Source organism: Salmo salar, chromosome ssa02 (genome assembly GCF_905237065.1).
Source record: "Salmo salar chromosome ssa02, Ssal_v3.1, whole genome shotgun sequence".
NCBI classification, from domain to species: Eukaryota; Metazoa; Chordata; class Actinopteri; order Salmoniformes; family Salmonidae; genus Salmo; species Salmo salar.
This window is the reverse complement of record NC_059443.1, coordinates 387154-401296: the sequence shown is the minus strand read 5'-3', so window position 1 is coordinate 401296 and position 14143 is coordinate 387154. Positions and strand designations below refer to the sequence as shown.

The window sequence follows — 14143 nt, the reverse complement described above, 5'->3', positions numbered from 1 at the left end:
CAGTAGATAAAGGATCTCATCTGACTCTGGGTCAGTAGATAAAGGAGCTCATCTGACTCTGGGTCAGTAGATAAAGGACCTCATCTGACTCTGGGTCAGTAGATAAAGGACCTCATCTGACTCTGGGTCAGTAGATATAGGGCTTCATCTGACTCTGGGTCAGCAGATAAAAGGTCTCATCTGACTCTGGGTCAGTAGATAAAGGACCTCATCTGACTCTGGGTCAGTAGATAAAGGACCTCATCTGACTCTGGGTCAGTAGATAAAGGACCTCATCTGATTCTGGGTCAGTAGATAAAGGACCTCATCTGACTCTGGGTCAGTAGATAAAGGATCTCATCTGACTCTGGGTCAGTAGATAAAGGACCTCATCTGACTCTGGGTCAGTAGATAAAGGACCTCATCTGACTCTGGGTCAGTAGATAAAGGACCTCATCTGACTCTGGGTCAGTAGATAAAGGACCTCATCTGACTCTGGGTCAGTAGATAAAGGACCTCATCTGACTCTGGGTCAGTAGATAAAGGAGCTCATCTGACTCTGGGTCAGTAGATAAAGGACCTCATCTGACTCTGGGTCAGTAGATAAAGGACCTCATCTGACTCTGGGTCAGTAGATAAAGGATCTCATCTGACTCTGGGTCAGTAGATAAAGGGCCTCATCTGACTCTGGGTCAGTAGATAAAGGACCTCATCTGACTCTGGGTCAGTAGATAAAGGGATTCATCTGACTCTGGGTCAGTAGATAAAGGACCTCATCTGACTCTGGGTCAGTAGATAAAGGACCTCATCTGACTCTGGGTCAGTAGATAAAGGACCTCATCTGACTCTGGGTCAGTAGATAAAGGACCTCATCTGACTCTGGGTCAGTAGATAAAGGACCTCATCTGACTCTGGGTCAGTAGATAAAGGACCTCATCTGACTCTGGGTCAGTAGATAAAGGACCTCATCTGACTCTGGGTCAGTAGATAAAGGACCTCATCTGACTCTGGGTCAGTAGATAAAGGGCCTCATCTGACTCTGGGTCAGTAGATAAAGGACCTCATCTGACTCTGGGTCAGTAGTTTCCAAAATCCCCTTAGTGTCCCTTTAACTCTAAAGATGATTCTAACATCTGATCATGTTAATGTGAATGAGAGCTGAAGATGGTCAAAGAAGAGCCTTTATTGGTCAAAACAGGTGATATGGGTGTTAGTTTTGATAGTGGGTTCGATTCCTGGGACCACCCAGAAGTAAAATGTATGTGTCTATGCATAAAAGGGTGTGTTAGATAGTATATATTGTTATCATAGTGGTTCACCGGGTCTTGTGAGTGGAAGAACGTGGAACAGGGAATAAATTGTGAGGGGGAGAACGTGGAACAGGGAATAAATTGTGAGTGGAAGAACGTGGAACAGGGAATAAATTTAAGGGGAAGAACGTGGAACAGGGAATAAATTGTGAGGGGAAGAACGTGAAACGGAATAAATTGTGAGGGAAAGAACGTGGAACAGGGAATACATTGTGAGGGGAAGAACGTGGAAAAGGGAATAAATTGTGAGGGGGAGAACGTGGAAAAGGGAATAAATTGTGAGGGGAAGAATGTGGAAAAGGGAATAAATTGTGAGGGGAAGAACGTGGAACAGGGAATAAATTGTGAGGGGAAGAACGTGGAACAGGGAATAAATTGTGAGGGGAAGAACGTGGAACAGGGAATAAATTGTGAGGGGAAGAACGTGGAACAGGGAATAAATTGTGAGGGGAAGAACGTGAAACGGAATTAATTGTGAGGGAAAGAACGTGGAACAGGGAATAAATTGTGAGGGGAAGAATGTGGAAAAGGGAATAAATTGTGAGGGGGAGAACGTGGAACAGGGAATAAATTGTGAGGGGAAGAACGTGGAACAGGGAATAAATTGTGAGGGGGAGAACGTGGAACAGGGAATAAATTGTGAGGGGGAGAACGTGGAACAGGGAATAAATTGTGAGGGGAAGAACGTGGAACAGGGAAAAAATTGTGAGGGGAAGAACGTGGAACAGGGAATAAATTGTGAGGGGAAGAACGTGGAACAGGGAATAAATAAGGGAAACTCAACTGCTAAACCTTTCAATGCAGATGGATCAACATGAAACTCAACTGTTAAAACCTTTCAATGTAGATGGATCAATATGAAACTCAACTGTTAAAACCTTTCAATGCAGATGGATCAACATGAAACGGAACTGTTAAAACCTGTCAATGCAGATGGATCAATATGAAACTCAACTGTTAAAACCTTTCAATGCAGATGGATCAATATGAAACTCAACTGTTAAAACCTTTCAATGCAGATGGATCAATATTGCTATAAGGGATAAGGATGATGAGGGCAAAGGGCAAGATTCATTGTACTTCAGTCAGACACTCAAAGATATTTTTTTGTGAGAGATCACAACCAGATCACAACAACCATAACGTTAGTCATACCTGGAGATACAGTGAACTGTCAGTTCTGTGGGTTGATCTCTGTACCCTTAGCCTTTTACAGCAGGAAAACACAGACCCCCTACCCTCCTCACCCACCCAAGGCTGGACACAGTACAGACAGTAAGGCCGGCCATTCATCGTTCACTATAAAAGCTAACTAAAAACACAGCAAAATAGTACTTTTCAGATTCTGGCAGCAATTCTGTTGAACCTGTGCATAGTGTTTAGAACCGAACAGAACAGATGGTTAGCTTCTATAAGTAAAGAATTACTCCTCCTTGGCTTTCATTGTAGGGTTTTATCAGGTTGGAGAAGGGTGGGAGAGATTTCCCACTGCTAGACGGTTTACTGGTAGACCATAGTTAGGACTGCAGCATGGACTCTCCTTGACTAGAACGGCGTTGTGTTGGCTCTGAGGAGACTTCCTCAGTCATGGACCTCCTCTGTCCATAGTCATGTAGAAAGTTCTACAACAAAGTCCCCCCGTCCCCCCCAGACGTCCATGAACTAGTTTTCTGTCTGTGTACAGCTCCTACCAAATACAGCCGGGGTTGTCACGGTTACCACCGTTAGCAACAGCGTACAAAGATGGAGAGTGGAAGACGCAGCCCTGTCCTCTCCTCCTCTCTGTTCTTCCCTTCTCTCTGGGAGGGTCGACCGTGGGGTCCTGGCTCCACAGCCCTGTCCTCTCCTCCTCTCTGTTCTTCCCTTCTCTCTGGGAGGGTCGACCGTGGGGTCCTGGCTCCACAGCCCTGTCCTCTCCTCCTCTCCTTTCTTCCCCTGTTCATCCCTTCTCTCTGGTTCTAGTCTCTCTCCACTCCACCATGGAGACAGAGGAGATCAGGCTGGTTATAGTCTCTCTCTGTCCCTCTCCACTCCACCATGGAGACAGAGAGGATCAGGCTGGTTCTAGTCTCTCTCCACTCCACCATGGAGACAGAGGAGATCAGGCTGGTTCTAGTCTCTCTCTGTCCCTCTCCACTCCACCATGGAGACAGAGAGGATCAGGCTGGTTATAGTCTCTCTCTGTCCTTGTATTTCTTCCTCAGTATGGAGACAGAGGGGATCAGGCTGGTTCTAGTCTCTCTCCACTCCACCATGGAGACAGAGGAGATCAGGCTGGTTATAGTCTCTCTATGTCCTTGTATTTCTTCCTCAGTATGGAGACAGAGGGGATCAGGCTGGTTCTAGTCTCTCTATGTCCTTGTATTTCTTCCTCAGTATGGAGACAGAGGGGATCAGGCTGGTTATAGTCTCTCTATGTCCTTGTATTTCTTCCTCAGTATGGAGACAGAGGGGATCAGGCTGGTTATAGTCTCTCTATGTCCTTGTATTTCTTCCTCAGTATGGAGACAGAGGGGATCAGGCTGGTTATAGTCTCTCTATGTCCTTGTATTTCTTCCTCAGTATGGACACCTGGTCTTTAAACAACACCGGGTCCAGGCGCATATTAGAGTGCACCAGGGGCATGCTGCCAAACCAGCTGGCAAACTTATTCATGCAGCTCTGTCGCTGGGCAAAGTGGTCTGGGTCGGCCCACCGAGACGCTCTGGAGGTCTGCAGGGAGAGAGAGAGAGACAGAGATATTAGTAATGATGGATTAATAATGATACCAGTTAAAGTTGATGGTTTTACTGTAGTTATTGGTTTGTTTATTGTTTCAGTTGATGGTTTTACTGTAGTTATTGGTTTGTTTATTGTTTCAGTTGATGGTTTTACTGTAGTTATTGGTTTGTTTATTGTTTCAGTTGATGGTTTTACTGTAGTTATTGGTTTGTTTATTGTTTCAGTTGATGGTTTTACTGTAGTTATTGGTTTGTTTATTGTTTCAGTTGATGGTTTTACTGTAGTTATTGGTTTGTTTATTGTTTCGGTTGATGGTTTTACTGTAGATATTGGTTTGTTTATTGTTTCGGTTGATGGTTTTACTGTAGTTATTGGTTTGTTTATTGTTTCAGTTGATGGTTTTACTGTAGTTATTGGTTTGTTTATTGTTTCAGTTGATGGTTTTACTGTAGTTATTGGTTTGTTTATTGTTTCAGTTGATGGTTTTACTGTAGTTATTGGTTTGTTTATTGTTTCAGTTGATGGTTTTACTGTAGTTATTGGTTTGTTTATTGTTTCAGTTGATGGTGTTACTGTAGTTATTGGTTTGTTTATTGGTTCAGTTGATGGTTTTACTGTAGTTATTGGTTTGTTTATTGTTTCAGTTGATGGTTTTACTGTAGTTATTGGTTTGTTTATTGTTTCAGTTGATGGTTTTACTGTAGTTATTGGTTTGTTTATTGTTTCAGTTGATGGTTTTACTGTAGTTATTGGTTTGTTTATTGTTTCAGTTGATGGTTTTACTGTAGTTATTGGTTTGTTTATTGTTTCAGTTGATGGTTTTACTGTAGTTATTGGTTTGTTTATTGGTTTGTTTATTTGTTTCAGGCCAGAAACCCAAAATATATTTATGCAACAATAAGAAACATCTATAACAACGGATGGTGGAACGTGTGGCGTCTGTTGAAGACATCAGGAACATTAAGGAAATAAAAAAAAATAACATGAAAAAGCCACGGCACTTCCTGTGCATTTCCTGAGAAATGGGAAATGAATAAAGAATAATCTTTATCAACATTTCCCCTACAGATATGGTACAGCAGCCAGGGACTCAAAGCCAGAGTTGTTCCTGAGAAGGCTCAAATTCAATGTGCAGGTATTGTGATTCCTTTTTATATATATATAACATTTTAATTGGACCCTGCATCTGAAAATGTAGTTGGATGTGTGTGTGTGTGTGTAAACTACTTGTGAATGTCTCATTGAGTATTCTCTCTAGTAATATCTCCTGTTGTTCCTAAACAGACCAAACAGAAAGACCACAAAGACCTCACCTGTACCATCATAGTCTCTTTGTACTGTTTCTTCTGGGTGACCTTGATGGGCGGCAGCTTGGTGACGGCTGACACCAGGAAGTTCATCAGGATGTCTTCACAGTTAGACAGCTGGTCCACCAGGCCCCTCAGACTAGCCGGCAGGTAACTGGTGTACAGGTAGTGGTAATATCTACAGGTAAAGACAGGTACAGGTAGGGTTAGGGTTAGACCGGGAGGGTTAAGGTCAGGGTTCACAGTTAGACAGCTGGTCCACCAGGCCCCTCAGACTGGCCGGCAGGTAACTGGTGTACAGGTAGTGGTAATATCTCCAGGTAGTGGTAATATCTCCAGGTAGTGGTAATATCTACAGGTAGTGATAATATCTACAGGTAGTGGTAATATCTCCAGGTAGTGGTAATATCTACAGATAGTGGTGATATCTACAGGTAAAGACAGGTAGTGGTAATATCTCCAGGTAAAGACAGGTAGTGGTAATATCTCCAGGTAAAGACAGGTAGTGGTAATAGCTACAGGTAAAGACAGGTAGTGGTAATAGCTACAGGTAAAGACAGGTAGTGGTAATATCTCCAGGTAGTGGTAATATCTACAGGTAAAGACAGGTAGTGGTAATATCCCCAGGTAAAGACAGGTAGTGGTAATATCTCCAGGTAAAGACAGGTAGTGGTAATATCTCCAGGTAAAGACAGGTAGTGGTAATATCTCCAGGTAAATACAGGTAGTGGTAATATCTACAGGTAAAGACAGGTAGTGGTAATATCTACAGGTAAAGACAGGTAGTGGTAATATCTCCAGGTAGTGGTAATATCTCCAGGTAAAGACAGGTAGTGGTAATATCTCCAGGTAGTGGTAATATCTCCAGGTAGTGGTAATATCTCCAGGTAGTGGTAATATCTCCAGGTAAAGACAGGTAGTGGTAATATCTCCAGGTAAAGACAGGTAGTGGTAATATCTCCAGGTAAAGACAGGTAGCGGTAATATCTACAGGTAGTGGTAATATCCCCAGGTAAAGACAGGTAGTGGTAATATCTCCAGGTAAAGACAGGTAGTGGTAATATCTACAGGTAAAGACAGGTAGTGGTAATATCCCCAGGTAAAGACAGGTAGTGGTAATATCTCCAGGTAAAGACAGGTAGTGGTAATATCTCCAGGTAAAGACAGGTAGTGGTAATATCTCCAAGTAAAGACAGGTAGTGGTAATATCTCCAGGTAAAGACAGGTAGTGGTAATATCTACAGGTAAAGACAGGTAGTGGTAATATCTACAGGTAAAGACAGGTAGTGGTAATATCTACAGGTAAAGACAGGTAGTGGTAATATCTCCAGGTAGTGGTAATATCTCCAGGTAGTGGTAATATCCCCAGGTAAAGACAGGTAGTGGTAATATCTCCAGGTAAAGACAGGTAGTGGTAATATCTCCAGGTAAAGACAGGTAGTGGTAATATCTACAGGTAGTGGTAATATTCAGAAAGTGTAATATCTCCAGGTAAAGACAGGTAGTGGTAATATCTCCAGGTAAAGACAGGTAGTGGTAATATCTACAGGTAGTGGTAATATCTCCGTAGACAGGTATGGGTAGTGGTAATATCCCCAGGTAAAGACAGGTAGTGGTAATATCTCCAGGTAAAGACAGGTAGTGGTAATATCTCCAGGTAAAGACAGGTAGTGGTAATATCTCCAGGTAAAGACAGGTAGTGGTAATATCTCCAGGTAAAGACAGGTAGTGGTAATATCTACAGGTAAAGACAGGTAGTGGTAATATCTCCAGGTAGTGGTAATATCTACAGGTAAAGACAGGTAGTGGTAATATCTCCAGGTAGTGGTAATATCTACAGGTAAAGACAGGTAGTGGTAATATCTCCAGGTAAAGACAGGTAGTGGTAATATCTCCAGGTAGTGGTAATATCTACAGGTAGTGGTGATATCTACAGGTAAAGACAGGTAGTGGTAATATCTCCAGGTAAAGACAGGTAGTGGTAATATCTCCAGGTAAATACAGGTAGTGGTAATATCTACAGGTAAAGACAGGTAGTGGTAATATCTACAGGTAAAGACAGGTAGTGGTAATATCTCCAGGTAGTGGTAATATCTCCAGGTAAAGACAGGTAGTGGTAATATCTCCAGGTAAAGACAGGTAGTGGTAATATCTACAGGTAAAGACAGGTAGTGGTAATATCCCCAGGTAAAGACAGGTAGTGGTAATATCTCCAGGTAAAGACAGGTAGTGGTAATATCTCCAGGTAAAGACAGGTAGTGGTAATATCTCCAAGTAAAGACAGGTAGTGGTAATATCTCCAGGTAAAGACAGGTAGTGGTAATATCTACAGGTAAAGACAGGTAGTGGTAATATCTACAGGTAAAGACAGGTAGTGGTAATATCTACAGGTAAAGACAGGTAGTGGTAATATCTCCAGGTAGTGGTAATATCTCCAGGTAGTGGTAATATCCCCAGGTAAAGACAGGTAGTGGTAATATCTCCAGGTAAAGACAGGTAGTGGTAATATCTCCAGGTAAAGACAGGTAGTGGTAATATCTACAGGTAGTGGTAATATCTCCAGGTAGTGGTAATATCCCCAGGTAAAACAGGTAGTGGTAATATCTCCAGGTAAAGACAGGTAGTGGTAATATCTCCAGGTAAAGACAGGTAGTGGTAATATCTACAGGTAGTGGTAATATCTCCAGGTAAAGACAGGTAGTGGTAATATCTCCAGGTAGTGGTAATATCCCCAGGTAAAGACAGGTAGTGGTAATATCTCCAGGTAAAGACAGGTAGTGGTAATATCTCCAGGTAAAGACAGGTAGTGGTAATATCTCCAGGTAAAGACAGGTAGTGGTAATATCTCCAGGTAAAGACAGGTAGTGGTAATATCTACAGGTAAAACAGGTAGTGGTAATATCTCGGCAGGTAGTGGTAATATCTACAGGTAAAGACAGGTAGTGGTAATATCTCAGACAGGTAGTGGTAATATCTACAGGTAAAGACAGGTAGTGGTAATATCTCCAGGTAAAGACAGGTAGTGGTAATATCTCCAGGTAGTGGTAATATCTACAGGTAGTGGTGATATCTACAGGTAAAGACAGGTAGTGGTAATATCTCCAGGTAAAGACAGGTAGTGGTAATATCTCCAGGTAAATACAGGTAGTGGTAATATCTACAGGTAAAGACAGGTAGTGGTAATATCTACAGGTAAAGACAGGTAGTGGTAATATCTCCAGGTAGTGGTAATATCTCCAGGTAAAGACAGGTAGTGGTAATATCTCCAGGTAGTGGTAATATCTCCAGGTAAAGACAGGTAGTGGTAATATCTCCAGGTAAAGACAGGTAGTGGTAATATCTACAGGTAGTGGTAATATCCCCAGGTAAAGACAGGTAGTGGTAATATCTCCAGGTAAAGACAGGTAGTGGTAATATCTACAGGTAAAGACAGGTAGTGGTAATATCTACAGGTAAAGACAGGTAGTGGTAATATCTCCAGGTAAAGACAGGTAGTGGTAATATCTCCAGGTAAAGACAGGTAGTGGTAATATCTACAGGTAAAGACAGGTAGTGGTAATATCTACAGGTAAAGACAGGTAGTGGTAATATCTACAGGTAAAGACAGGTAGTGGTAATATCTCCAGGTAGTGGTAATATCTCCAGGTAGTGGTAATATCCCCAGGTAAAGACAGGTAGTGGTAATATCTCCAGGTAAAGACAGGTAGTGGTAATATCTCCAGGTAAAGACAGGTAGTGGTAATATCTACAGGTAGTGGTAATATCTCCAGGTAAAGACAGGTAGTGGTAATATCTACAGGTAGTGGTAATATCTCCAGGTAAAGACAGGTAGTGGTAATATCTCCAGGTAAAGACAGGTAGTGGTAATATCTACAGGTAGTGGTAATATCTCCAGGTAAAGACAGGTAGTGGTAATATCTCCAGGTAGTGGTAATATCTCCAGGTAAAGACAGGTAGTGGTAATATCTCCAGGTAAAGACAGGTAGTGGTAATATCTCCAGGTAAAGACAGGTAGTGGTAATATCTCCAGGTAAAGACAGGTAGTGGTAATATCTACAGGTAAAGACAGGTAGTGGTAATATGTACAGGTAGTGGTAATATCTCCAGGTAAAGACAGGTAGTGGTAATATCTCCAGGTAAAGACAGGTAGTGGTAATACCTCCAGGTAAAGACAGGTAGTGGTAATATCTACAGGTAAAGACAGGTAGTGGTAATATCTCCAGGTAAAGACAGGTAGTGGTAATATCTCCAGGTAGTGGTAATATCTACAGGTAGTGGTGATATCTACAGGTAAAGACAGGTAGTGGTAATATCTCCAGGTAAAGACAGGTAGTGGTAATATCTCCAGGTAAATACAGGTAGTGGTAATATCTACAGGTAAAGACAGGTAGTGGTAATATCTACAGGTAAAGACAGGTAGTGGTAATATCTCGACAGGTAGTGGTAATATCTCCAGGTAAAGACAGGTAGTGGTAATATCTCAGGGAAAAGACAGGTAGTGGTAATATCTACAGGTAGTGGTAATATCTCCAGGTAGTGGTAATATCTCCAGGTAAAGACAGGTAGTGGTAATATCTCCAGGTAAAGACAGGTAGTGGTAATATCTCCAGGTAAAGACAGGTAGTGGTAATATCTACAGGTAGTGGTAATATCTCCAGGTAAAGACAGGTAGTGGTAATATCTCCAGGAGACAGGTAGTGGTAATATCTACAGGTAAAGACAGGTAGTGGTAATATCTACAGGTAAAGACAGGTAGTGGTAATATCTCCAGGTAAAGACAGGTAGTGGTAATATCTCCAGGTAAAGACAGGTAGTGGTAATATCTCCAGGTAAAGACAGGTAGTGGTAATATCTACAGGTAAAGACAGGTAGTGGTAATATCTCCAGGTAAAGACAGGTAGTGGTAATATCTCCAGGTAGTGGTAATATCTCCAGGTAGTGGTAATATCCACAGGTAAAGACAGGTAGTGGTAATATCTCCAGGTAAAGACAGGTAGTGGTAATATCTCCAGGTAAAGACAGGTAGTGGTAATATCTACAGGTAGTGGTAATATCTACAGGTAAAGACAGGTAGTGGTAATATCTACAGGTAGTGGTAATATCTCCAGGTAAAGACAGGTAGTGGTAATATCTCCAGGTAAAGACAGGTAGTGGTAATATCTCCAGGTAAAGACAGGTAGTGGTAATATCTAAGACAGGTAGTGGTAATATCTCCAGGTAGTGGTAATATCCCCAGGTAAAGACAGGTAGTGGTAATATCTCCAGGTAAACAGGTAGTGGTAATATCTCCAGGTAAAGACAGGTAGTGGTAATATCTCCAGGTAAAGACAGGTAGTGGTAATATCTCCAGGTAAAGACAGGTAGCGGTAATATGTACAGGTAGTGGTAATATCTCCAGGTAAAGACAGGTAGTGGTAATATCTCCAGGTAGAGACAGGTAGTGGTAATATCTACAGGTAAAGACAGGTAGTGGTAATATCTACAGGTAAAGACAGGTAGTGGTAATATCTCCAGGTAGTGGTAATATCTACAGGTAAAGACAGGTAGTGGTAATATCTACAGGTAAAGACAGGTAGTGGTAATATCTCCAGGTAGTGGTAATATCTACAGGTAGTGGTAATATCTACAGGTAAAGACAGGTAGTGGTAATATCCCCAGGTAAAGACAGGTAGTGGTAATATCTCCAGGTAAAGACAGGTAGTGGTAATATCTCCAGGTAGTGGTAATATCTACAGGTAGTGGTAATATCTCCAGGTAAAGACAGGTAGTGGTAATATCTACAGGTAAAGACAGGTAGTGGTAATATCTCCAGGTAAAGACAGGTAGTGGTAATATCTCCAGGTACTGGTAATATCTACAGGTAGTGGTAATATCTCCAGGTAAAGACAGGTAGTGGTAATATCTCCAGGTAGTGGTAATATCTACAGGTAGTGGTAATATCTCCAGGTAAAGACAGGTAGTGGTAATATCTCCAGGTAAAGACAGGCAGTGGTAATATCTCCAGGTAGTGGTAATATCCCCAGGTAAAGACAGGTAGTGGTAATATCTCCAGGTAAAGACAGGTAGTGGTAATATCTCCAGGTAAAGACAGGTAGTGGTAATATCTCCAGGTAAAGACAGGTAGTGGTAATATCTCCAGGTAAAGACAGGTAGTGGTAATATGTACAGGTAGTGGTAATATCTCCAGGTAAAGACAGGTAGTGGTAATATCTCCAGGTAAAGACAGGTAGTGGTAATATCTCCAGGTAAAGACAGGTAGTGGTAATATCTACAGGTAAAGACAGGTAGTGGTAATATCTCCAGGTAAAGACAGGTAGTGGTAATATCTCCAGGTAGTGGTAATATCTACAGGTAGTGGTGATATCTACAGGTAAAGACAGGTAGTGGTAATATCTCCAGGTAAAGACAGGTAGTGGTAATATCTCCAGGTAAATACAGGTAGTGGTAATATCTACAGGTAAAGACAGGTAGTGGTAATATCTACAGGTAAAGACAGGTAGTGGTAATATCTCCAGGTAGTGGTAATATCTCCAGGTAAAGACAGGTAGTGGTAATATCTCCAGGTAGTGGTAATATCTACAGGTAGTGGTAATATCTCCAGGTAGTGGTAATATCTCCAGGTAAAGACAGGTAGTGGTAATATCTCCAGGTAAAGACAGGTAGTGGTAATATCTCCAGGTAAAGACAGGTAGCGGTAATATCTACAGGTAGTGGTAATATCCCCAGGTAAAGACAGGTAGTGGTAATATCTCCAGGTAAAGACAGGTAGTGGTAATATCTACAGGTAAAGACAGGTAGTGGTAATATCTACAGGTAAAGACAGGTAGTGGTAATATCTCCAGGTAAAGACAGGTAGTGGTAATATCTACAGGTAAAGACAGGTAGTGGTAATATCTACAGGTAAAGACAGGTAGTGGTAATATCTACAGGTAAAGACAGGTAGTGGTAATATCTCCAGGTAAAGACAGGTAGTGGTAATATCTCCAGGTAGTGGTAATATCTCCAGGTAGTGGTAATATCCCCAGGTAAAGACAGGTAGTGGTAATATCTCCAGGTAAAGACAGGTAGTGGTAATATCTCCAGGTAAAGACAGGTAGTGGTAATATCTACAGGTAGTGGTAATATCTCCAGGTAAAGACAGGTAGTGGTAATATCTACAGGTAGTGGTAATATCTACAGGTAAAGACAGGTAGTGGTAATATCTCCAGGTAAAGACAGGTAGTGGTAATATCTCCAGGTAAAGACAGGTAGTGGTAATATCTACAGGTAGTGGTAATATCTCCAGGTAGTGGTAATATCCCCAGGTAAAGACAGGTAGTGGTAATATCTCCAGGTAAAGACAGGTAGTGGTAATATCTCCAGGTAAAGACAGGTAGTGGTAATATCTCCAGGTAAAGACAGGTAGTGGTAATATCTCCAGGTAAAGACAGGTAGTGGTAATATGTACAGGTAGTGGTAATATCTCCAGGTAAAGACAGGTAGTGGTAATATCTCCAGGTAAAGACAGGTAGTGGTAATATCTCCAGGTAAAGACAGGTAGTGGTAATATCTACAGGTAAAGACAGGTAGTGGTAATATCTCCAGGTAGTGGTAATATCTACAGGTAAAGACAGGTAGTGGTAATATCTACAGGTAAAGACAGGTAGTGGTAATATCTCCAGGTAGTGGTAATATCTACAGGTAGTGGTGATATCTACAGGTAAAGACAGGTAGTGGTAATATCCCCAGGTAAAGACAGGTAGTGGTAATATTTCCAGGTAAAGACAGGTAGTGGTAATATCTCCAGGTAGTGGTAATATCTACAGGTAGTGGTAATATCTCCAGGTAAAGACAGGTAGTGGTACTATCTACAGGTAAAGACAGGTAGTGGTAATATCTCCAGGTAAAGACAGGTAGTGGTAATATCTCCAGGTAGTGGTAATATCTACAGGTAGTGGTAATATCTCCAGGTAAAGACAGGTAGTGGTAATATCTCCAGGTAGTGGTAATATCTACAGGTAGTGGTAATATCTCCAGGTAAAGACAGGTAGTGGTAATATCTCCAGGTAAAGACAGGCAGTGGTAATATCTCCAGGTAGTGGTAATATCCCCAGGTAAAGACAGGTAGTGGTAATATCTAGAGGACAGGTAACATTAGTTGCGAGTCAGAGTTCATTCAGCTCCCCTATAGCTGTTTTGATATGAAACAGTCAAAGCTGTGGCTCAACGGAAGCCCGATCCTACTCCTGGAGAGCTAACTACCCACCTGCCACGTTTTGTTTCAGCCCTAATCTAACACACCTGATTCTTCTCACCTGTGGTATATAGCAGCTCCTGTCAGGACCATAGAGTAGTCGTTGGTCCACTTGGAGGTGTAACCCCACCTCTCCTTGTTGCTGTCCCAGAAATGACTCCTGGCCGGGTATCCCACAATCCTCTCTGGGAAACTCTGCCACACCGTGAAAGCAAAGTCCACCTGCAAAAGGGAGAGAGAGTGGTTGACATTGAGCACCTATTGCTCGTTATACAACTACAGTATATGATGCAATCCTTCCGTTCAGCTTCAGCTCATCTGTTATGATAGTGCATCCAGCATATATAGATGAAGTTGGCCGTTTTCTCATAGCTTTGCCCATGTCATTTATATAAAATGGTGAACACCGGGCTATCTGCATTGTGTCCCACCCACCAACCCCTCTTTTACGCTACTGCTACTCTCTGTTCATCATATATGGAGCGGCAGGGTAGCCTAGTGGTTAGAGCGTTGGGCTAGCAACCGAAAGGTTGCAGGTTCAAATCCCCGAGCTGACAAGGTACAAATCTGTCGTTCTGCCCCTGAACAAGACA

The 14143-nt window shown here is 42.0% G+C and overlaps 1 protein-coding gene across 3 annotated transcripts in view; it reads right to left on the bottom strand.

Moving 5' to 3' along the window:
* Positions 1 to 1142: 1142 nt before the first annotated feature.
* LOC106594121 (exostosin-1a) overlaps positions 1143 to 14143 on the bottom strand; it is a 123940-nt gene continuing 110939 nt past the window's right edge. Inside the window, exons 9-12 of one of the 3 annotated variants that reach the window (XM_045696328.1) lie at positions 13612 to 13772; positions 5324 to 5495; positions 3847 to 4001; positions 1143 to 3784 (exon numbers count right to left, since the gene is read on the bottom strand). In XM_045696328.1, coding sequence (XP_045552284.1) covers positions 3754 to 3784; positions 3847 to 4001; positions 5324 to 5495; positions 13612 to 13772 — 519 coding nt within the window. In that variant the 3' untranslated portion in view covers positions 1143 to 3753. Of the gene's footprint in view, positions 4002 to 5323; positions 5496 to 5534; positions 5632 to 13611; positions 13773 to 14143 lie in introns of those variants that run through there. The other 2 variants (XM_045696324.1, XM_045696333.1) reach the window with 2 other exon arrangements.